Source organism: Diabrotica undecimpunctata, unplaced genomic scaffold (assembly GCF_040954645.1).
Source record: "Diabrotica undecimpunctata isolate CICGRU unplaced genomic scaffold, icDiaUnde3 ctg00000626.1, whole genome shotgun sequence".
In the NCBI taxonomy this organism is placed as follows: domain Eukaryota; kingdom Metazoa; phylum Arthropoda; class Insecta; order Coleoptera; family Chrysomelidae; genus Diabrotica; species Diabrotica undecimpunctata.
The window spans coordinates 18,303-45,639 of NW_027311923.1; the positions used below are offsets into that span (position 1 = coordinate 18,303).

The window sequence follows — 27,337 nt, forward strand, 5'->3', positions numbered from 1 at the left end:
CCCTGACTATACAAAAGCGACCAGCAGGGCCCCCGTGCCAAGGCTTAGTAAATAAGAAATAGTTATTTTTACGAAATATTCATTTTTATACAATTTTAATTGTAAATTTTTGTTCAATACCTAGAGAAACCTCAAAAATCAAATACTGTGTTATTACTGAAAAAATAATTAAAATCTTATTTTATATTTGGTGTTAATAATTTATTACTACTATTATTGTATTTTTAAAACAAAATATCCGAATATTTACTTTTCAGTATCCGTAAATCGTTAAACTTTGTTTATAAGTCAACACTTGAAGGGTTGTAATATTCTGTCCAGATTTGAAACTTTCGTGGATTTTTCCTGTCGTGACTTTAAAAATTTACCAGTAAAAATTAAAACAGCAGAAGGCATTTGCGCGTTTGCCAATCAGTTGCAATTTAATATTCAGAGAAGAAAACGGGAAGATAATTAAGTAGCAGAAATATTAGACGCATCTTGTTAGTGTTGTAGAAAATATTCGACGATCTTTTTACTTGTTATTTTATGTGATGTGGAAATTACATTAAATGTGAAAATGGTAAGTATCATAATCATTACACAGAATAATATTATTTTAAATATAATCGGGTTTACTCTAAGAAAATCCACATTTTATTAAAAAAAACTTCGGGGATATTATAAAGTTTATTTGAAAACTTTGAAATGACAAATATTATTGTTTTATTTACTTAAATGTATATTTTTAATATAATGTACAAGATAATTTATTACTGTTGCATAAACATTTAACCCAGATATGCCTAAAACTTACTTTAAAATATTTTTCTCCAAATTTACGCATTATATTCCTTTTTTTTTGTTGCTTTCAGCCCTTGTTTTAAGTTTTCCCAATCAATCCTTCTGTTTACGAGCCTAGGAGGTAACTCCTTTTGTATCACTTCTTAACTGATTGTTATAAGGATGGAAGAATGATCTGAATTCATATCCCATGCCTCTTCCATTTTCAAAAAAAGTTTGATGATATATTTCTGAATATGAAAAAGTCAATCATCATAAGACACTGATTAAATAATTGTAATATTATTTATGGAGGAACGACTGGGTAAGATCCAAAACAGAAGTCGAGGACATAGCAACAAAAATTGCCAAACTTAAATGGAGCTTTGCGGGCCACGCTGCTAGACAAAAAGACCAACGTTTGAATACTACAATACAACATTGGAGACCTTACGAAAGTAAACGACCAAGAAGAAGACCACAGATGAGATGGGTTGATGACATTAAAAGAATAGCTGGATCAAATTGGAAATATGTTGCTCACGATCGAGACCGATGGAAGGAGTTGGGAGAGGCCTATGTCCAAACATGGACGACAGAAGGCTAAGAAGAAGAGAATATTATTTATATCTATATATATATATATATATATATATATATATATATATATATATAATATTATATATTATTATATACATTTTTGACAAATTGAATTACAAAAAATCTTGCATGTCACACATATGCAAGAGGAATAACATAACTTACTCAAATGCGCTGGTTATGCTATTCCACATGTTGCATCATTTGTAAGTACCACTGCTGGACATAGACCTCCCTCATTTTTGTCCATTGCGCTCTATCTTTTGCACTTTTCATTAAATTTCTTGACATTTTCTTGAGATCGTCAGTCCAACGAGTAGGGGGTCTTCCTCTACTTCTTTTGTCTAACCTCAGCCTCCACTCAAACAATCTCTTAGTTCACCTTTCATCACTGATTCGGGCGACCGAGTCCGGCCCAGTTCCATTTCAGTGTGGCAATTCGGAAAATTACATCGGTAACTCCTGTTCTTCGTCTGAAGTCTTTATTTTTAACTCGACCACGAAGCGATATACTCAACATTTAGCTTTCCATTATATATTATGGTATATAAGGTAACAAAAACATATTTATCGTTAAAACAAAATATTTAAGCAAAATAAGTGAAAAAAATACTGTACAAAATATGGTACACCAGGCATATAACCTGCTATTAAGTTTGGATATGATATGAAACAAAACACTTGATAGGGAAGCCTGTGTTGGCTTTTGAACACACAATTTTGCTCTGTTATGACACAAACCACGTCGAGTTGGTTTTTGCTATGAAATCACCAAATTTCGAAGTTTCCATTGACCAATGGACGACTTCGAGAATAGGGAGCAAGTTTCTTATTTTGTTGTAAGAAAGATATCGCAATGCGTCTTATAAATGATAACTGAATTAATTTTCCTTCATGCAAACGATAAAGTTGATAGACATTATGAACAGCCATATCAATGTTTTGACTGATGAAGGAAAGATATCATTTTATCTTCGAATATAAATGCGGCAGAGACCAATATTTCGGACATTACGGTAGACTCCACACTATACACATCTACGAGATGGGGTTGGTCTACCTGAAATTGTCTATTTTGTCTCATATCTGGATCATTTACATGTTCTGGAAACCGTTTTACAAGACGAATTGGTTGCAGTTCCGCAGAGTTTGAACAAAGCGTTACTAAATTATTATCATGTCATTCTACTGCAATTATTCTGTTTTCTTTTTTCATAATTTTCGAATATTGTAATTGCACTTCTTCTAAACTATTTTATATAACCGTGTCACTGACTAAAAATCTTTCCGTCAGTTTTTCCATAAGGAGAATAGAGGTAAAACAGTACTCAATCAGATTAAACTTTTCATAGTTCATAGTTAGCCATAGTTCTTTTAGCGCATCAAAATATTCTAATAAAACGCCAGCTCCAATAATCTGTACATATTTTCCGCCACGTAAATTAACCATCGACCTTATACCTTCAACACCAGAGTCTTCGTCTGTTAGGAGACCTTTTAACAGTCTAAGCGCATCCTCCAATGAAAAACTTCTAAAAAGAAATAGTATGGTATTTACCTGGTGTACAATATTTTGTACACTAAATTCAAATAGCCTAACACTAAGTACAAAATAATGATTTAACCAATTTTTTAATCTAAATCGAAACATATAATATGTGTTTTTTACCGGTAAATACAAAAACAATATTTTTTCAGCATAAATATAACAAATATTTTGTTACTTAGCACATCGTACTCCATATTCAGCCATATTATAAAACTTCGCAAAAACTATCGTCAGACACCACAAAACGAGCAATTCACAACTACACTTTCACAAGACTTACTAAAAGTATTTAAGCTGTTAGCAAAAGAAAAAATTCGCAATGTACAAGTCAAATCATGTTTATGGTGTACAATTTATTGTACTTCAGGCACATCTGGGTTAATGAATGTTTTCTTGCGGCAAAATATTGAAAAAAATTCATATAAACATAGATCTCAAATCCGAAACTGCTGCCTCTCGGAGATACAGGGCGTTAACATTTTTAATAAATGTTTTTTGAGTTTGTAAATTTATTTGTGTCGTAATTTAAATAATTTCATAAAAATTTGGCATTGCGTTTTTTTGGCGAAAAATTCAAATTTTGCAAAATAAAAATTTGAGTTTTGGGTTAAATAAATTATTTAATAATTTAATAGAAAACACCCAATTTGATAAATATTATATATTACAAAAAGGCATAGATAGTAATATAAAAATAGTATGTACCATTATATTTATTTCTAAACTACTATTTTTGAAATTATAATAGTTAGAAAAAAAAAGTTAAAGCCCAAAAAAGAAAAAAGAAAATAGAAGTTCCCGAGACTAAAACTATAGGTATCCAAGTTTGTGCAGCAGCTGTGGCTTCACCTTGTCTTGAACTTGAACCATCAATATCAACCATAATCATTACTGAAAGTGTAGAATATTTGGAACCGGCCACCTAAACAAGTGAAACTGAAAATGGTATGACTAGTATCGTTCCTCTACTACAAGATCCTCGTTTATAGCCCAGAACTATAAGCAATGAGGAAGTAAGAATGTTGGTTGAATTTAGCCCTCCTTTGATAGGTTACAATTATCAATTTCCTGCAAATCAAGATAAAACAAAAATTTTAAAAGTACTTTCAAGTAGAAAACTGGAGAATGGAAAAGAAGCAGACAGAATTTCGCTTATTAATTAAATTTAAAAAAATTCCATATTTTTGTTGTTGCAGGTTTTCGGTAAAACTATCAATACTTTTCTGATTATAACGGTTTTTCCGATTGGAAACATTTGTTATTGGCTATAAAAAGACATGAAACATCAATTGTACATAATTTTAATATGAATACATCAATACATGTACGAATTTAAGAAAAACATGTTAAAATTATCTACAACTGTAAACTACTGAAAAAAAATATTGGCATGACATTCTGAAAAGAACTGTTGCGGTTGTAAAATTTTTGTCCAGACAATGTCTGGCATTTCAGGGTTCTTTCAAAATACTTTTTGAACATGATAACGGAAATTTTCTTAAAGCTGTCTGAGATGATTTCCTCATTTGATCCAGTGATGAGAGAACATCTTAGTAGAGTCCAAACCTCTCAGGTAAATTCTTTAAAAATGATGCATTATTTAGGCTATCAAATACAAAACGAATTTATAGAATGAATGCCTTCTAAAGTAAAAAATTATATGTTGATTATGATGCGTAATTCAAAATATTATTCAATACTTATGAACTATACCTCAGATTCATGTCATAAATAGCAAATAAGCCTCATTTTGCGTTATGTAGTGTTACTACGATTATGATCATTCTAAAAAAGTTCAAATATAAGACAGTTTTAGCTTTTTACCCAATATTCGACACTACAGGAGAAGGACTATTTAATTTTGTAGTTAAACTACTACAAAATTTAAATTTAAATATCAAAGAGATGAGAGGTCAAGGGTATGATAACGGCGCCAATATGCTTGGAAAGTCACTGCCAAATATATCACTTCCCACGTGATAGAAGTTGGTCGAGTAGGATAGAAGCTATAAAGCCATTAAAATTTCATATAATTAAAATTTGTGAGTCTTCTAGATATATTTATTCCAGATTAATATCGTAAACAAAATAATGCAAAGTGTATGAAATGTCAAAAATATTTAAAGAATCTAGTTGATAATTTTAGAAATTACAGAGCTGGAAATGATTTTGGGGAAATAATTTCTCAAGTGGAAAAATTAGCGGCTGATCTTGAAACAGAACAATATTTTCTTTCGTTAAATATTGTGAAACGAAAATATAAACCAATATTTTTCGATTATGAACATAGAGATTTTTTTTTTAAAGTAGAGTATTTATTTAACTACATAACATATACAAATATTGTTTGTAGCAAGTCAAAAAGAACATACATAGTATTAAAAAAAACGAATATAAAACGTAACTTAAATAATATATACAAACAAGAACACATATAATAAATAGAAAAAACATTTATGGCAAAGTTACGGTAAGCAGTTCAGTCGATGTTCTGCAATGAGTCATATATTCTTCCGAGCAGTAAAAACAATGTTTCAGAAGATATTTTTTTATAACTTTATCGAAACTATTACAGCTTAGCTGTTTTATACTTTTTGGTAAAATATTGTAATAGTTATAATTAAGACTATTTTTTTTTCTGAAAGACTTAATCTACAGCGATTTGTTCGTAGGTAGTGACAGTTTCGCGTATTGTGAACATGGACATCAGACTGCTTTATTAAATGAGCACGTTTTCTGTGAATTTCAGTTAAAACTTGAAATATCAACAGACTAGGTAGCGGCATAATTTTGAATTTGATAAAGAAAGGTCGGCAGTGTTCTAGATAACTAACCCCTGCTAAAATCCTGACAGCTTTCTTTTGCATTCTAAAAATTTGAAGTGCATTTGTTGAATTGCCCCATATAATTATACCATAGTTTAGATGAGAGTGGAATAAGGAAAAATATGTCATTTTTAATGTTTCAAAGTTGACAACCCTTGCTAGTTGGCGAATAACAAATAATGAACTTGATAGTTTTTTCTTAAGTTGTGAGATATGAGCCGACCAGTTAAGTCGATTATCTATGGTTATTCCCAATAGTTTAAAAGTCTCTTTGTTAACCAGATCATTGTGTAAATTACTTGCAGATATAAACAAATTTTGCGTTTTATCAGAGTTAAGTTTTAGTTTGTTTGCAGCAAACCATGAACTAGATTTTGTAGAAACTTCCTCATGAGACATTTTTAAATCATCATTATTTTTTCCTGATATAACGTATGTCGTATCATCTGCGAATTGTATGGTTTTGTACGGAGATATGAATTTAGGCAGATCGTTGACATAAATAATAAACAAAAGAGGTCCTAAGACCGAACCTTGTGGGACTCCATGTTTAACGGATAGAAAATCGGAGAGATGACCTTTAGACACTACTGCCTGGTGTCTGCCACACAGATATGAAGTTATAAGCTTAAGAGGGATACCTCTGATTCCATAGTAATTTAGTTTGTGAAGCAAAATGTCGTGTGAAACGCAATCAAATGCCTTCGACAAGTCGCAAAGAGAAATTGCTATGCGATTGCCGCGTTCAAGCCCCTCAATCACCTCGCTCACAACATTAAATATTGCGTTCGTAGTAGAACGAGCACTTCTGAATCCATATTGTGAGTTACTAAAGTAATTATTTAACTCAAAATAGGAATAGAATTGTTGTTTGATAACTTTTTCAATCACTTTCCCAAAAGTAGAAACAATGCTTATGGGTCTGTAATTGTCAGTTTTTGAGGAATCACCTTTTTTGTAGATTGGTAGTACTTTTGAGTATTTTAGTATTTCTGGAAATACTCCAGTTGATAGAATTAAATTAATAAGATGAGTGAAAGGTGTTAAAACCATTTGGTAAGTTTGTTTTAAATTTTGCTATTAATTTCGTGAACGTCCCTACAATTAGAATTACTAAGAGACTTTATTATTTGAGAGAGCTTTTCTTCCAGAACGGGACGAAAAAAAAAGGACTTGCTCGGAGAAGGATCATTTCTATAATTGACGAGGACATCGACGTTAATATTGGGAAGAGATGTAATTATATTCTCTGCAATTGTAGTAAAAAATTGATTCATTTCGTCTGGAGGTAGATCAGGTTGTACCGAACTGGATCTTGTGTAGTTTCTTTCGAAATTTACTATTTTCCAGCAGTCTCTAGGTTTATTATTGGAATTAGTAATAAAATTACAGTAAGCTGACTTTTTTGCAACTTTTAATTGCCGATTATATTCAACTTTTTGTTGTTTATATACTTTGAATAAATCGGGATCCTTAGTGGCATCTGCAATGTGTTTAACAAGAGAAAGATTATATCTGTAAGACCTTAATTCATTATTAAACCATTGCACAGGTGTTTTTTCAGCCATTTGTCGTACTTTTTTTAGTGGAAAATGCTTTAATATTAAATAGTTATACGTTTCGGTAAGAAAGACTGTTAAAAAATCAGGATCATTATTAATATCATAGAAAAAGTCCATATTTGTACTAGCTAGTGCACGTTTAAGCTTCTGTAAACCAGAAGAAGTAATAAACCGTTGAAATGTTTGATAAGTGTCAACAACTTTATGCTCAGAGTCAATAAATAAAAACTGAGCTCGATGGTCAGAAAAACAAGGTTCAAATACGCCCACTCTGTAGATAGTTTCAGAAAAATTTGTCATAATGTTGTCGATGCAACTACTGGACTGGGATGTGATTCTAGTATAATCGTTTATAGTTGTTTTTAGACCAAAAGATGTTAATAGATTTTGAATATCAAAAAAAGGTTCAGATTCAAGTTTAAAATTTATATTAAAATCACCAAGTATGATAAGTTTATCTGCTTTATTAAGCAAGGATGTTATGACATTTTCAAAATTCACCAAAAATAAGTCAAAGTCACCCTTACCCGATCTGTATACAGTTAAAATATTGGTTTTTATTGAAGGTACATAAATTGCACAAAACTCAGAACTTTGCTCTACATTATATTCATTTAGATTAAGAGAACAATACATACGATTTTCTTTTACATAAATTGCAACTCCGCCTTGTTTCTTTTTTACCCTACAAAAGAAATTAGCTAATGAAAAGCCGGAGATGTTAATTAATTTTAAATTTTCTTCACTTTGCCAGTGCTCGGAAAAAACATATGACGTCATATAATTTTTGATCCGCAAGAAAAGCATTTATCATATCGACTTTATTTGAAATACACTGCAAATTAACATGAAACATGCTTACCGTACCTTTTTGAATTACTTTATTTTGATAAAATGTTGTAGAAGCTTCTAGGTTTCTTCCTCCGTCTTCATTTTGTGCTGAAAATTTCTGTTGAAGTTAAATCTCCTAACGGCAGCTCCATTGGGCCAAATATTAGGACTGTAGACTTCGTCAATTTTATCGAAAGGGAAAGATACCTTATATGTGGAGTATTTGTCAGTTCTATGCCATTCAACGCAGTTAAAAGTAATATTGGGTACCGCCTCACCCAAAAATTTTAGAAGATCATCGGCTTTCGTATCAACACCAATGCGGGACACATGTACATGACCTTGTCTAGGAATGGTGTTTACAGTAGACGTTTCATTGTTTCCAATAATCGGTTTGTATTTGTTTTCTTTTTTCGGTTGGGTATTCCAAGATGAGTGTCCTGTTTTTAGATTGTTTTTATTTTCTTTTTGTTTATCACTCATGTATGAATAAGGTAGACTTGTGTTTTTGTTTAATGACATTTTAATGGGTTCTTGACTGGTAGAACCTGAGTTGGTCGGGCCTGCTTTATTTACAGTTTTTTCACTAGATGACGTTGGAACGGGCATGGCTGAATTTTTATTATATTTATCTTTTAATAAAGAAATTAAATCTTGTTGCTTTTCCGTACGTTTTTCTAGATGGAATGATAGTTTACTTACTGCTGCAAGTTCACTTTTTATATTAGTAAGTTCCTTGTTGGTCTTTATACACTGTTCACACACAATAACGTCTAGGTTATGTTCGATATTGAATGCTTTAATACCTTTTTGCAATGTTTGTGTTAATTTGTTAACATAATCAGATAACTGAGGATTAGAACCGGACACTGGTAACTTTAAATTCACTAATATGTCAATTAATTCCTGCTTTTTTAGCTTATTTAGTTCCGCTGTTAAAACTGCGACTTGACTATCGGACGCCATCTTTTTGACTCTCCCTGATGAGACACATCAAGATCCAAAAACAAATACAAGTTCGTTAAATAGTAGATTTGATATTATGTCGGATTATGATAATGTTTTTGGTTTTTTAGTGACTTTTTAAATTAAGTGACGATGATATTTTAAAAAACTGTTTTGATCTTCAACAAAAGCTAACTGATCCAGTAAAGACGGAGGCGGATATTGATGCGACTGATTTATTTAACGAGATAAAAGCTTTAAAATTATTTTCATGACCTAACTCATCAAATCCTCTTGTTATTCTTTAAAATATTTGAAAATATCTAACTCCATCTTTAGCAAATATGACTATCTCATTAGGAATCCTCCTCACTTTACCTGTGTCTGTTGCTTTTGGTGAGCGATCATTTTCAAAATTAAAGTTAATTAAAAAGTATTTGAGGCCTGCTATCGCACAGGAAAGATTATCAGGATTGGCAATATTACCTTAGAACAAGAGCTCGTCAATAAACTTGACTTAGAATATATTATAAAAGAATTTGCTGCAGTAAAATCTAGAAAAACACCCATTTAATTTAATTTAGATGTAAGGTATCGATTTCTAGACTTAATTAATATATTATATTATTATTTGTTTTTTTTTTAAGTAAATCAGTTTCAAAAAAAAAATAAAATTTGAGTTTTTGTAATTTCTGTTGTTTTATTATGAGTAAAAAAAATATAGATTTATTTCATAATTCTTCTTCTTCTTTTTTTTTGTGTAACATGACTCTGTACAAATAATTTTGAACTCGTCAGGTATACAGGATACTAACATGCAATTTCAATACTTTGACTATCTTTCTCTCTCTCTTTCTCCCTCCCTTTCTCTCTCTCTCTTTATCTCTCTCTCTTTCTATCTATCCCTAGGGGTGCATAGTGAAGCAGAAATGTTCAAATTAAATTCGGTAAATATTTTAGGTTAGTTATATAAGTGATTTTTGCTTGCCTTTGGTGATTGCACCAAGGCTCGGTGCTTAGTCCTTATTTATTTTCAATAGTTTTGTATCAGCTAGCATCGAAACTACAGAGTAATACATGGGATAAAGGCAAAGAGAATAATGAGTAATATAAGTAATTTTTCGATTTTTCTCGGGAACTTATATCAAAATGGAAGGGAATACCGAATTTATCTTCTAATTAAGGGATTTTATTTGACACATACCTTTTGAGTAACGATTATGTTTATTTTAGTATAAATATAGTATATTTTAGTATAAATATATTTAGTATAAATATAAATACAAAAACTATATTGTATATCAAAATGGAGCAGTCATAAGTTGTAACCGTTTCAAAAAATGTATTATTTTAATTCCGAATAAATATTCAAAATAATATTGCTCACACTATCTATCCGCCGAGTGCATTTAAATTACGTCAAGAACCCTACTGTAGTTCCTAATATCTCCGACCGTCACCTCAAAATGAGAGCGTTCGTTAACTCATCTGTAGTCCCCTAGCGAAATTCACCTCCCTCCATCTTTATCTCTTTGAACGTCAAACAGCCAAGACGTTATTTTGTTTGAGAGGTCTCTTGATGAGGTAAGCGGAAAAATTCCTCTTCTCTTATATATTTTCAAATAAATATTTATTTTAGACCCTTATGGAGCCCTGATAGTTACTACCTCTATGTTTATTGGCCCGGGGTTCTATAAATAGATATGGATTTATGGTATGTATTCTGAAACACAATTATATATATTTTTATGGTGTATCCAAGGTTTCTGTCAGCCAAGTACCTAGAGGGTAAAAAAAATTATATCCTTTCTTCACGACTACCAGCTTTTGGATAATTCAGGTTGTACTCATTTTACATTTTTTTATTGAACAGTGAAGAATATCAATGAACTAAATAACAGTGAAGTGACTTATTATTGATCTTTTAATTATAATAGGTATTCTACTTAATAAACAAATGTGTTTTTATGTGAACGAATTTCAAAATTTTGGATAAAGTATAATTTTATTTTTATATAAGTATTTCTCATTCATAATGCCATGATATAAAATGTTTGTTTTCTTACGATACGATTTTAATTTTAGTTTCGTATAAACACTTCTCGTGGTAATTGAATACTGTAAACACAAATTGTTTAGTTTTTTTTTTCTGAGATGAAGCAACTTTTTAACGTAGGAATCTTTAATAACTTTTTGTTCCTTATAAAATAATAAAGTGTTAACTTTCGTTTTAATTTTTTCTTTTCAATTCTTTAAGCTCGTTTCCTTACGGAGATAAACATGAGATGGCGTACATTTCACTAAACTAAAGCAGAACGGTCTAGATTACTTGTATACCTAAGTAAATAGTTTGCTCAGGTTACAAAGTTATACACTGAATATATGGATTTATATGGATAATGTATTAATATCAATAAGTATCCTAGAAGAATTTCTCAGATGATGAGAGTGTTCGACCACGAATGACACGACGTAATAAAATTTTAATTTATCGAAGATGTCAAATCACATAAAAGGTAACACAAATTATTCTAAAATGATAGAGCAGATGTACAAAAACATTACTTACCCTTTTTATTGCTAGTTTTAAAATCTTCCAAGCTGCTGCCATTTCATCTTCAGTCAACTTCTCTTCATGTCTATCAACTAATAGAGCCTTATGTTCGTGATATTTATAAATGCACGGTAATTTTAGGATAAGTTTCGCCAACATTTTATCTTCTGGAACGTTGGGCGTGGGTCGCTCGTTATCAGCACTAGGTCGACAAGCGTACAATTCCTGAAGATCCATGCTCTTATAGTGTCTATCTATTTGATGTTTATCAATTACTCTGTGAGCAATAGCTAATTTTGTAACTGTGCGCTGGTATATTTTTTCTTCCATGGCACCCTAAAAAAAGTTTAATTTGGCGTAGTCATTACCTTTTATTTAAAATTTAATATTAGATATAAAATTTATCGTAATAACCAACAATTAGTTTTATTTTTAAGAGAGGTACCTGATTCAACAGCCACATTGAAAAAAAAAGTAGTTTGCATAAATCGAATCAATGCTACTTATTCCCTAATTATTCACATTATCGAAATAATATACTACAAAAACACTCCAAATAATTAGAACATGTAAAATACTTCGTAAGTCACGAACAAATGGCAAAAGAACTAGATGAAGGATATAGATTGTGGTATGTGGAGAAAAATACTAGAAATGGAGTTGGTATAATTGCTAATGGGGAAATGTCCCACAAGTGGAATGACATAGTGTGAATTCAGGAAATGCTTTGGATGAGATGCTTACATATATCCAACAGATCAGACTAAGCTAAGGAAGTGATGTTATTGTACATGTTAGTTAATCCAAATAAGGATATAAAGCGATACACTATTGCTTATATTTTGGAACTAAAAATGATGTGAACTAGCAGTGGCACTAGAAATGTTGATTATTAACATACATATTAAAATACTAGTGCATTTGAAAAATATGTCAAAAAACGTTGGAAGAAACAGTTTGAGCGTTTATTGAAGAATAATTTAACTAAAAATATTACTCAGTGACTGCAAAAATTAAGAAAAGTAAAGAAGTTGGAGCAGATGATTTATGTTGGTTACTGACCATATTAAAAAAACATAGGTGTATGAACTAAGGAATTCGAGAATTTTACAGTTTCATATGGTCAATTGATCTCTAAACATTACAAAATGGAAGAGTACTATTGCAACCTTCCATTTTTGATATCGGGATAAATTGGTCCACTTTTATTTATTGATTGTAACTCCAAAATTATGTATTTTTAGTAAATAGTTCATAAGATTTTTTGCAGAGGATTAAATTTCCTATCGAAATGATATTTTTTAAGCATCAAGGTATTTTTTTTTAAACAATAAAGCAAAAAAACAATGTTAAAAATTAAAAAACTTCTATTTTGTTTTTATCTCAGAAAAACTTTTTTTTGAGAACACTTTGTTAAAATATTGATATCAATTAAACAAAATTTAAATATTAGCGTCATATATGTCATATGTTAAGATTGGTACAATGTAAACTGTTAATTGTATTCACTTTTGGAACAAAATAGAGTTAGTTTAACTGTATATTCGTTTCATTTATAAGTTTTAACAGGTTATGGCGGCCCAGACCATTTTTTCCGTCGTTAAATAGATAAACGTTCACTAGTGAGTGTTAAGGTTCAAAATGGCAGTGAATTGCATGTCTACGGTGCCAAACAAGAAAAAACTAAAGCAAGTTAGTTTTTTTGCTTGAACCATCGTTATGTATACATATAAACAATACAATATATATACAATATACAATGTGATCACAATTTTCAAATACAAAATTTTCTCTTTTTTTTAATGGAACAACCTATATATTAGTATTGTATATTGTAACCGTTTCAAAAGATTTAAAAGAAAATCATTATAATTTCGATTATTTTTTTTTTAATAAAACTACTAACCCCATCTCTGTCAAGTACCTGTAGCCGACTTAAGGATTCTTCTGTAATTCCCAAATATATCCGGTAGATGAGCCTATTCATCACCTTGTCACTCACGCCCAGAATCAGAGCGCCATGATAGCGTCTCGCTCTTTTTTCTTAAGAACGTCCAACCGTTAAGACGTGTTTCCGAAGTGGGTCTCATTTAGAGGTGAGCTAAGAAATCCTTTTCTTGTCCATATTTCAGATAGATATTTATTTTTTAGACCTTATTGGAGAGGCTATAATGCTGATATATTTCTAATACATGTCGCAAGATAGTATTGGTATGGAGTTATTCCAGATCATGGCCCAGTAGCGGTATCTTTTTATGGAATACCTAACCCCTCTTATCTAGGATGGTGGTGGATTGATATAGGACGTAGCCGAATCAATGGTTTATTTGGTTGACTGATTAAATAAGAAAGGAAACAGAGCAGATTAAGGTTGTACCAATTTTTATTATACCTACTTTCAAGACAACGGAAATGATTATGAACTCAAAAAAATGAAAATATAGTGAAGTGTTCTAATTTTATTTAAAGGTTTATTTTCTTCATTATTCCTAGTTGATAAATAACTATATTATTTTCAATGTAAACAAATTCGAAATTTGGGGTTAATATATATATATATATATATATATATATATATATATATATATATATATATATATATATATTCATTTTCTTTATAACTAATTCTTAATTTAATACGATACAAAGCTTTTTTGTTTATGAGAATGTAAACATAAAATAGTATTTTGGTATCCCTTTGGGATGATGTAACTTTTAATGTTTTCTTTTTGTTCATTACTAAGAAATAATAAAGAATAGTTTTCTTGTAAACTTTCGATAAATCTTAATTTTTTTTTGCTCGTCCCCTTCGAGGATAAACCAGGGGTGGCGTCCAATAATAAATTATAATTTCATATTATCTAATTGTGCTTGGATTTAAGATACGATATAGTTTCTATATGTTTAAAAAAAAACCGCCCAATTCTCTTCGACAACGAGCGATTCTGGCCTTGCATATATCATTGTAGCACCAGTGTTACAATATTGTAGAAAACATCACAACCTTTCTTTTGGTATGAGGTTTTACATGTCTAGCTTGTTTCGTTTTGTAGATATTTAGAGAGGATCTATAGGTTTTGTGCTTTTGCAGATTTTTTTATTAATAAATTTTGTGCAACTACTGAAATATAACAAACAAAAATTAGAAAAACATAAACTAATTTTATAAACATAAATCAAAATGTCAAAAATTAAAAAAAAAATTAAAGTAAAAATTAGTGGAATTCATCACTCACAAACCTCATCATGTTACAAAATAATATTTACGTACGAATAAACGTAATAAATATCCATGAATTAATTATTAAATAAATGAACAACCAATTTTAAAATCTACCTTAGTAATTTTGACCAAAAATAAGTGAATTTATGATCGCTTTGTTTTACTAAATTTATCTTAAATTCGATTTTATAGAAAGATCAGATAAATTTTAATGTCAGTACGGACATTCTGAGAACGTATAAAGTGTGCCTTGAAATAAAAAAACGTTAAATATATCTGTCAAAATATTCATTAAAATAAATATTATCTACTTGTGTCACAAAAGCTGGTAATATTGTAGTTACAGAATATTTGTAACAAATTTTCATATTTTAAATATGAATTTTTCAACTGAAGTGCTTACGAGCTTTAGAAACCATTTACTAGCATTAAACATGTATAATAACTAATCACGCAGAAGACATTTACAAAAAAGCCTTCGTAAAACTTTTTAATCGCTTCGTTCCTTCAGGTAATGTGTTATATTTAAATCTACATATAAATACCAATTGAGCAATAATATAGAGTTAAATTCAGCAACAAAGAACAAAGTAAAATTCACCCATTTAAAATTCAGGTGCGCCAGGAATTAAATAAAATTGATGATCAAAAAAAAATGAAATTTGTATGTGGTCGTAAGAAAATGTTAAGTCGAAACGTAAATTTTTGGAAAACATTGTATTTCTGACAATAGACATTTTATTGTATTGACACTGTATTGTATGGGTGGATTTCAAAGATATTAAATTATTTAACATTAGCCGTTCTATTATTTTATTAAAAAATACCGTTTCTCTTAAGAAAAGTGTAAATATTTCAAAAATTAATAACTTTAGGCCCATAAAACCTTTTATTATAAACTCTTCATATGTTTAAAAAAATACATTCAAAAATGCTTTAATATATATTAGGTGTTCTAGTTAAAAAAACACAACTTTAGTTCATGCCGTTGTTCTGACTGGCCCTATATAATCGAAAATAGTTTTAAATTGTAAACATCTTGATATTTACATCATGAGTTTTCAAGTGTTTTTGGAATTTTACTGGATTGTAAAATCTCGTCTCATGTTATATAGAAAGGTAAAATCGATAAAACCCCCCGAATAACTCTCGAGAACCTGGTTTTTCGCATAAACTATGGATGTATTTGCTACTTTAAGAACGAAAAAGTTTCTTTTTGAAATATTTTTTAAATATGAATTTAAGAAGCATTGATTAAGGTATCGATCTGAAAAAATGTGACAAAATCTGGAAAAAATCAAATTTAAAATTTTTAATTAAATACACAAAACAAAAAAAAAAGACCTGCAGCTATCTCAAAACAAAAGTTATAGGCTGTTTCGAAAAAACAAATACATTTTTACGTTATGTACACTTAACCTATAAAAATAGAGAAGTTTTGTTAAAGTCTTAGCTAAGCGTGTGAATTTTCTTAAATTTTTAAACCAATTGCAACATACCAAACAAAAAAAATTGAGAATTATTTTTTTAATTACATAAAACGTAAAAAAATGAAAAAAATTGACTTAACGAGGGGTACCCTGTGTGAACGAGACATTGTAGGTCTGCTGGATGTTGTATCTTAGTTCCGGATCATAAAGGCATTATGATCATCAGAATAATACAGTATTTCCAAAGATTCTTTTCTCATATATTAGACAACCCTCATTCCGTATACATTTTATACTAGTTTGTCATGATCATATTGAAAAGACAAGGATTCAGAGCAATATCTATAAAATCCCATATTTTTTAGTTAAAAATAATAAACATAATTTATTCTAAATATACTTACTAATGCTATAAGTCTGTAAACATAAACTTCCTTCGTTTGTCCAAATCTATACGCACGGAATATACTTTGAGTGTCGTAGGAAGGATTCCAATTAACAGTCATAATTACAACTCTATTGGCAGCTGTTAAATTTAGTCCTAAACCTCCTACTTTGACAGACATTAACAGTAATCTGAAAAAATTATTAAATTTAATAATTTTCTTGAAATAGTCATTATATATGTGCTAGTTTATATAGTGTGTAGGTAAACTCTACCCACTGCACCTATTTTCTGCACTATTAAACAAAATTTTTTTTTTTGGTTAACTGAACTAAGGCACATGTACATTGTTTTATAAAGGTTTTAGTAACGTAATAATTCAAACAGATAAAATAGTAAGATTCATGACAGATAAAATATTGCAGATGATGGAAGAGCAAAGAAAATTAAAAGGTAGAAATGACAACGAATACAAAAAGTTGCATAAGACTATACTAAAGGAGATAAAAGGCGCAAAAGAAGCATGACTGACGGAGAAATGTACGGAAATTAAAACACTACAACGCAAACATGATGATTTCCATATGCACAAAAGAATTAAAGAGGTACAGAATACCAGAAAACAACGCAATACAGGCATAGTTAAAGACATTGAAAGCCAGATTTTGACTACCATTGAAGATAAATTACGAAGATGGAAAGAATATATGCAAGTATTATTCGAAGATGCAACACAAAGTCCGACTGAAATAAACAATCCCCACGGCCCAGAAATATCAAACGAAGTAATCGATATACTAAAAACATCAGGACTCGATGGTAAGGATCTCAAACTTATATCTCTAACAAAAAGCAATAGTACGATTAGAAAATGAACTATCGAGATCTTCACAGTAGAAAAAGGAGTTAGACAGGGTTGCATATTGTCACCGGCATTATTTAACATATACTCTGAAAACATCTTTAGAGAGGCCTTGGACGAATCAGAAGATGGGATTGCTGTAAATGGCCAACTTATAAACAATATTAGATATGCAGACGATACAGTATTGCTGGCAGATAGTGCGCAGGGGCTTCAAAGGATGATGGATAACGTTGTAGAAGCATGTAACAAATACGGCCTAAAACTAAATTGCAAGAAGACAAAAATAATGATCATTAGTAAGAACACCAACATAAACACCCAAATTACAAATAGGCGATACACCGTTAGAAAGAGTGAAAAAAATATGCTATTTAGGCTGCAATATTAAGGATACTTGGGATCACAGCTACGAAATAAAAACTCGTATTGAAAAAGCCAAAAGCTCTTTCAACATCCTTAGGAAGATTCTCTGCAATTTATCTTTAAGTATCAATATACGCATAAGAATTTTTAGATGTTACATCTTTAGTGTCCTCTATGAAGTAGAAAGCTGGAGCCTTACAGAAGATGCCATAAAACGATTAGGCATTTGAAATGTGATGCTACCGACGTATGTTGAGGGTCTCATATATACACCACACAAGTAACATAACTATTCTTCAAAGAAATTATTTTAACATCATAAAACACAGAAAATTGGCTTACTTCGGCTACATCATACGTAATGATAAATATCGACTTCTACAGTTGATTCTACAAGACAAGATTGAGAGTAAAAGAGGCGTAGAAGTATATCCTGGCTGGCCAATCTTAGGAAGTGGACTGGTCTAACGTCAACTGATCTATTACAAGCTGCTGTGAATAGAGTAAGATGGGTCAATGTGGTCACCAACACCTCTAGAAGATAGGCACATTTAGAAGAAGAATAATTCAAAATAGCGGAGGCACAATCTTTTTAAACTATTTTAAATGACATTCTGAGATTGTGTGGCGTAGTTTCAAAGTGATAACCGTTCAATGTTCAATGACAATTAAATGGCAATGACAGTTCTTCAGCTTTTATCAGAAACGCTTGAGAAGCAAAAATTTATTTTTCAAATTTCCCATATACTGATAAAATTTATTTGTTTATTGAAATCGGTCAAAAACGACTTCATCGACATTTTCCTTGAATGAAAATATATTTCTAGAGGCACTGGAAGAGTACAACGAGGGCATCAAGATGCCCTCGTTGGCCCTAATGGCGTACCAATAAGTAACTTTCGATATGCAGATGATACTGTTATACTGGCCGATAACATCGAAGATTTACAGATGATGCTAAATAGAGTAAATACAACTGGCAACCAATTTGGACTGAAGATCAATAGAAAGAAAACTAAATTTATGGTGATCAGTAAAAAGAACATTCAACATATCGACCTGAATATTGAAGCTGAACATATTGAAAGAGTACACCGATTTAAATATCTGGGATATACAGTAAATGATAAGTGGGACCCAGACGTAGAGATTAAGATCCGAATTCAAATAGCAAGATCCAAATTCATCAAAATGAGAAAGCTCTTAAGCAACCGCCACCTAAGCGTTAACCTCCGATGGTGCGCCACGAAATGCTATGTACTCTCTACGCAACTTTACGGAGTTGAAGGGTTAACAGCAGCAACTATAAAGAAGTTAGCGGCTCTAGAAATGTGGCTGTATCGACGCATACTGAGAATACCTTGGGCAGACAGAGTGACCAACACAGAGGTATTAAGACGAATGGGTAAAGAGGTGGAATTGTTAACAACTGTTAAAAGGAGGAAAGCGTCATACCTGGGCCATATGTTCCGTAATGATAAGTACAGTCTGCTACAGCTTATCGTGGAAGGCAAGATTGAAGGTAGAAGAGGTTTGGGCAGCAAGAAGAAATCCTGGCTGAGAAACTTGAGAGAATGGTTTCAAATACCAGAAGCTGCGAACATAATAAATGCGCACCAAAACTGAGAAACCTATCGTTTTATGGTCGCCAACCTTCGGTAGAAGACGGCACATAAAGAAGAAGAAAATATATGACATATGACACATCATTTGAAAGCTGTTATGAGACTAAGTTTTTTACTAGAAACAAGAACTCGATATTTTGCTATTCGTTCACTGCGTTCATAGGCAATTTACGATAATTTTTACAATTTGATGGACACCTTTTTGAAACAGCCCGACAGAATCTCATTCTTTAACCTTTTAAACGCCAACGTTTGATACCTGTACGAAAAGGTACAATGAAGCGGTGTCGTTATGGAGTATGTAAGGGTGATGTGATACACGCTATAAAACCTTAAAAGACAATACATATTGTTTTATAAATTTTACAATGCCTTTATTTATAAAGGCTTTGGAAAGCCTCATAATAATTATAAGTAACAAAGAAAAATATCTCTGACAAGTAATGATGCCGAATCCCTCAATTGTTGATCAAAACAGTATGTAAAACATGGCGGCTGTTGCAACAAATTGCTACTTAAATAAATGATACATTATTTGCGAGCAGTAAAATTTTAAATAACGTGTCCAACGGCTCAATGTTCCACAACTCATTATGGACGAAATAATAAAAAAAGTAAGAACAAAAAAAGGATACCAAATGGGAGAAAAACAACTTAAAATAATCTGCTATGCAGTCGACGCAATACTACTCTCCCAAAGTAAAGACGATTTACAACGTATGCTGCGCCAATTTAATATAACCGCCAGAAAAATTAATTTCCCAAAAAAAAGGCAAAATTGCGCTTATATCGTAGTGGTAAATTGACGGGGGCTGATTATTGGAAATTTTTTCTATTTTAAGTGTGAAATTTAAATAGTTGTGCTATATTTTTAAAAATGGTTGGATACACGTGTATTTGTGAAGGGTATTGTAATGCATTTACTTATGTATGTGGATATTTGATCAAAAAAGCTTTACAAATGCGTGATTGCACTCTTTGCAATAAAGTTTTTCAAAAAGCTGAAATTAAGAATGATAGTAATCTATTCACTAGACTAAAAGCATACACTACTAAAAATAGATGTTTTGGCAATCTAAAGGCTCTTTACCAATTGGAAATGATATATGTTAACCAATTTGATCAACTTTCTTGCAAAAGTGGAATTTCTAAAACTTTGTTTAAAGAAATGTCAAAAATACTTTTTGACCATCCATGTCTTAACTTTCCAATATCATACGTTGTGAAACTATTTATCAGATTAAAAACGTTTTATTCGTTGAAATACACCAATAGAGACCTACAGCAATAAAAAAAATCGAAAGCAATCTAAGAGAAAAATAGACATTTTATCTCATATTTAAATTCCAAATGAATATTTTACGTTGTCAATCTTGTAATTGGAAACTGTTCAATATTTCTTTATTTTGCAGAAAGAATCTTCTGTATTATTTTGTTGGCTTAGCAATAATATTTAAATTGTACTTTAGCTATCGTTATTCTTTTTTTTTGTCCTTTTTCGATTTGTTAGAACTTAATACTTTCAAAAGTATTCACTAGACTAGGAATTTCTAAAACTTTGTAAGATATTGTTGTGAAGCTATGTCTTTGTGGCTTAATATGCAGTTTACTATTTTATTTGAGAAATAAGCCATAATTTAAGTTGGAAATGAAATTTATCTGACATTTCGACTTCCACTTCAGAAATCGTTATCAAAATACGATTTTTCACATGTAAAATAGTAAATTTGATTTACTATTTTAGCCTTTTTTGATTTTTGATCGAACTTGGTACTTTCAAAAGTAATCACTAGACCTAGGTTTTTTCAGCACGCTTATTCTAAAATACAACTGTTATCTTTATATTATACTGAAAAAGTAATTAATATATTTGTTAATGAAGGATAACGTAAATATCATTACGGCTGTTTGTCATTTTTCGAGTGACACATGTGCAGGGTTGATCCGACGTTTTAAAAAGTGTCTCATTGAGAAACTGAAGTAAATTAAAATTTCATGTTAAGTACCTACCAATTTTAACATTTAGAACTTATCTACAGCTAACGAGATAAAATCTCGTCTAAAATAATGTGTTGTGTATTATAAGCTAAAACTGTTTTAATTCAAGAATGTATTAAAAATGAAATAGTTATGTTATTAATAAAATTCTGGTTTAGGAAGATTAATTTGATTATACAATTAAATCACCATCCACCTATATATTATATATTGTATATCTTTAAAAATTGTCACTATTCTAACAGCCACTTTACTGCTTTCCAAATTTGGTTCCTCCTAGAACTTCCACATTCCAAATTATTATATTAACTACTTTCTCTTGTTTTGTTAAGGCCATATCTGGAATTCCCAAATTACCTATTATACTTATTTCTTGTTCACTTCAAAGCTACTTTTATACTTTTTCAATTTACATAGAATTTTTTTAACGATTGTCACTTTTTCTAATAGTTCTTTCTCTTGTTTTGTTAAGGACATGCCTACAAATCCCAAATTATCTATAATAATTATTTCTTGTTCACTCCAAAGCTACTTTTTATAGTTTTTCGTTTAACACAGAATTTTATTAAATGACCAATGTGTTGTTAAGTTTTGTTTGTCTTAATTTTTAGTGTAGGTATAATATCAAATCAGATGTAAAAGTAACTATTATAGACCAAATAAATTATTTTGTAAGTTGCACATTGTATTGGTGCAAACACCGGCACAACAACGGTTTTCTTCAGTTTCAAGGTTACCAAATTCTGCACCACTCTCATCGAGTAGCTTTCGTATCTGTGGTCTGTTAATCTGTGATACTACTTACCTAATCTAACATGCTTTTTTTAGAACAGATCGAAAGAAATGGACAAAAAAATTTGTGATGACGCCTATTAATGAAGGCCTATTAATTGCTGAAAAATCACATTAAAATACACTGTTTTATATAAAATTTTGTGGGAAATTCAAATCTGTGTTTAGATTTTGTGCATTTGGGTTAAAAAAATAAAGATAAATTGTAGAAAACTGAAAAAAAAAATGTAAATTTTCGGAAAAATTGTGAATTTGGACATTCAAGTGAATATACATAATACTATTTAATCCTCTGATATAAGAGCTGTGCATATTTTTATCTTAAATAATACACTTTTTAATAACTTCCTAAATTTTGAAAGAAAAAATGTTTTTGATATATATGATTTTTTTAAGAAACGGTTTTTAAAATTTTCAGAATGTTGCTTAATAGTTAGGCTGATTTTATTTAATACCGAGATCATGTTCAGCGAAAAATTTTACTTCAAAAATGTGTTTTTGGATAATTTTTTGAGTATTTAGAGCCCGCTATGCAAGAAAAAGTGATAATATACGAGAATGAATTGCCCATAATATAGACCGCCATTTTGGAGAAGGTAGTATAGAATACACCTATAAAATTTAAGCCAAATCGAGAGGGGTCGCGAGACCAACTTTGCATAGTTGACGTGGAATTACCCTGGAATATCAAAATTTAATTTTCTTTGGTCCTAACTTTTTGGCGATTCTGCTGTAAAGTTTCAAAATGGCGACCGGTCAATATGCAATGGCGACACTTTAAAAAAAGAAAGTATGAACTATCCCTAATAATTTGATAATCTTCTGCTTTTATGGATATATGTTTTTTTCGAAATTTCCGAAATGTCCTTACTAGTTGGGCTAATTTTAACACTGTGCTCGTGTTCAGCGGAAAATTTTACATCGAAAATGTATTATTAGATATTTTTTGAGCATCTAGAGCCCGCTATGCAAGAAAAAGTAATAAAATACGAAAAAAAAAGTATAGGGAGATAACAACAACGATAATAGTCATAATTTAAAAACCTTTTATCGGAATAAGCCATAATTGAAGATTAAAATAATTTTTTTGTCGTTTCAATTTCCACTTCGGAAATGTAAAGATTTCTTAAAATAGATTTCCGAAGTGGAAATTGAAACGTCAAAAAACTTATTTTAACCTTAAATTGTGGCTTATTCCCATTAAAATAGTAATTACTTTAAAATGCCACGAGAAAAAGCTTCAGAACAATATTAAGAAACCGTTATGGGCCCAGCATTATTCAAAATTTTCGGAGATTGGCCATTCTTTACGAAAAACTAACACATTGTTAAAAACCTTGTAATCAAATATACTCAATACAAATAACTATGTCAATAATAATAAGACAAAAGCAATATCATGTTTTTTCGACAATTTTTATACTTACTTAACTCTCGAATTCTTGTCGTTAAACTTATCACATATAAATGAGCGCTCTTCTGGTTTCACAGTACCATCCATCCGATAATAATCTATTTTCTTTCTCCAGGAGCTACATCTTTTGGTGCCGACCTTCGTAAGAAAATGTTCAATCAAATCCATTTCAATGATTTTCTGTGAAAACACCAGCCTGAAAATAATGAAGTAATTTTTACCAATAATACATCATTAGATATGTCATAGGGTTTCTGAATTAAACAACTTTATCCATCTTTACCGACTTGATTTAAAACTTAATCAAACTTTAAAAATTTAGTTTATACTCTACTAATAAGACAAGATGTTTTGAGAAACATGGACTCAGTCGAAGTAGGACAAAGTTGAGATGAACTGTTTTCAAAAGAGATGTGGCGATGAAAATTTTAGGACCTGTTTAAGTGCATAATGACATATCTACAGAATCTGCATGAACGAACTTGATGAGTTGTGAATGGCAAATTTTAATAAATCTTATATAATCAGTTGGCTAGGTCACTTCTACTGTGTTGCAGAGCTAGAGAAAAGATCATTAAAAATAATAATAATAAAATAATAATCACTAAAATTATACAAACGTCGTTTGTATAATTTTAGTTCCGAATACCAAACAAAATTTTCTAAACTAATAATTTTATAGAGTCATAGAAAAAATCGTAAATAGGGCACACCTGAGAATAACCATTCCTTCTTTTGAAGGATTACTTCACACACATCACTCCCACACAAGGAAATCAATATACTTATATTGTTTATATATATATATATATATATATATGAAAGTAAAAGATTGCATTTCATTTCAATCGGAACTCCACCATTGCTCTACACGTGTTTCGAGTTATTCAACTCATCATCAGGAGCACTTGTGGAAGTTCAACTGAAATGAAATGCAGTCTAGTATTTGGTTATTATAACCAAAATAACAGCCAGGTACGCTAGCAGCGACATCTATACGAAGTAACAAGAAGTCCAGAGAATATATATATATATATATATATATATATATATATATATATATATATACATACACATAATCATATATACACATATATCAATATATATATATATATATATATTCTTATATATATATATATATATATATATATATATATATATATATATAAGAAATACTGGATATTATTGACTGTCGATATAAACAAACAACACAGTTTGTTAGGGCAGTTAGTCAGACAATTTGGCCGGGATGTTACAGAAACACTCTTTTGACTTTTGGTCTAGCTTTCGAAATTGTTTTATTCCTTCTTCAAGACATTGTAATTAGAAGAATGTGTAAATATTTACAATATATCACAAATTGTCAGTGCAACTTACTAGTCGTCGAGATTATTTATATAAAGCTATGACATTCAACATTAATAACACACATATAAAATATAACATAAAATAATGCACAAAATACATTTTAAAATTTAGTTATTGATAGTAAAACTTCGTTTGTGACATCTTTTAATGGTGTGTTTTTTTATTTTTGATGTTTTGTCAGTAAATAACAATAAATATTACTCAATTTATCTATGTCAGACTTTTTATTTATACAAGACGTAAAAATCATAAAAATATTAACATAAAATCCAATACGTCTTGTATAAATAAAAAGTCTGACATAGATAAACTGAGTAACATTTATTGTTATTTACTGACAAAACATCAAAAATAAAATAAAGATTTACTTTTACATATACACTCCATAATACACCTGCATGCAAAACATGTTGCATACTGTCCAATATCAAATCTTCAGAATTCATATCCGAAATTGGACAGTATAATTTTATCACCCAGTAGACCGAATAAATTTATTTGTTATTAAATACTCACACGTAGTTAATTAGGTTACATACACATTTGGTCAATTATAAATAATATAATTTGAACATCAGTCAAAAGTGCTGACAAAGTTAAACAATTTACATAAATTAGATACACATATCACGCGAGGTCCGCGAAAATATTGACCCAATTAAAACTTATATAAAACTAAGATCTCTTGCCTAGAGAAGCATCAATCAATATTCACTCAACAAACTTGATTGTCTTCAACGATCAACTTCATCAGTCTCTACTCAAAGTAATCCCGGGTCAACATCCATAGTGTACGTCTCATCAATAAACTCTGCTACTATTATTTGGTGTTTCCATTACAACTGAACGAACATCTTCACTGAGCCAACGAAGGGGAATTTGTTCACATACCATCAAGACAGGTTTAATATACTACTTCTATTAATAAAACATAAAGAACACTTAATTACATTTTAATTCATACTATTTTTGTTTTTTCTTTCTGTTCTCTATGGATCAGTTAAAACACACCATTAAAAGATGTCACAAACGAAGTTTTACGCTCAATAAATAAATTTTAAAATGTATTTTGTTCATTATTTTATATGTTATATTTTTATGTGAGTTATTAATGTTGAGTGTCATAGCTTTATATAAATAATCTCGACGACTAGTAAGTTGCGCTGACAATTTGTGATACATTGTAAATATTTACACATTCTTCTAATAATGTTAATAAAAGAAGTTGAAGAAGAAACAAATAATTTAAAAGAAGAATACGGAAGAATCAATTTTGTAGTATTAGTGCATGGTATATATATATATATATATATATATATATATATATATATATATATATATATATATATATATATATATATATATATTTAACGTGATTATTTCGACCAAAAAACAATTTATAAATATGTTGGAAATATCGGGTATGTGGTCTATATTAAATAAAAAAATCTTTGTTTTTTCTAAAGCTCAATATTTCGCCATTTATTTGATGGCTTCATCGGGAGTAAAGAAATTAAAAGATTATACACATAAATAAAATTGAATACTAACATAACATTATTGTTGATAAAACTGTACATTTAATAAAATGCATGTTAAACTTTAAAATATCTTTGAGCACGTTCGTTAACAATAAATAAGATTGAACAGTTCCATCTTAAAACAAACTAAACGAGAAAAAAGAAACAAAAAACACAAGAAAATCTGTAAAAGAGCACTATTGTTCATTTAATTTTGACCGATGATGGCTTCATTTGAATGTTGGTTTAAGCTCTTTCAGGTTTTAATCTTTTCATGTCACAACTTCACATGTGGCTTGTCCAGGACATCAACTTCACTCCTATTCTTCTTCCTTTTTGTTAAAAAAGGAGGGAAAAAACAGAAAAAATGAATCCTTTTTTTAAAAAAAGGTCGGTCCCTTTTCGTTTACCATTTCCCTCGATAATCGTGCGTCACTGCATTCCAAGTAGGCACATGTACGAGGACAAGCCACATGTAAAGTTGTGACATCCTACAGCTGATAGAAAACAATTGAAAAGATTAGTGTGGTTTGACCCTTGAAACCTGAAAGAGCTTAAACCAACATTCAAATGATGCCATCATCGGTCAAAATTAAATGAACAATAGTGCTCTTTTACAGATTTTCTTGTGTTTTTTTTTTCTTTTTTCTCGTTTAGTTGGTAAGTTTTAATGTTAAGTTATCGTAGAGTTTTATAACATCTAAAAAAAAGCCTATAAATTGTTTT

At 30.1% G+C, this 27,337-nt stretch overlaps 1 protein-coding gene across 1 annotated transcript in view; it reads right to left on the bottom strand.

Annotated features, from left to right (window-relative positions):
• Window positions 1-27,337, bottom strand: part of LOC140431295 (uncharacterized) — a 223,185-nt gene that overhangs the window by 17,868 nt on the left and 177,980 nt on the right. Inside the window, exons 20-22 of the mRNA XM_072519228.1 lie at window positions 23,737-23,919; window positions 16,686-16,857; window positions 11,644-11,964 (exon numbers count right to left, since the gene is read on the bottom strand). Coding sequence (XP_072375329.1) covers window positions 11,644-11,964; window positions 16,686-16,857; window positions 23,737-23,919 — 676 coding nt within the window. The remainder of the gene's footprint in view (window positions 1-11,643; window positions 11,965-16,685; window positions 16,858-23,736; window positions 23,920-27,337) is intronic.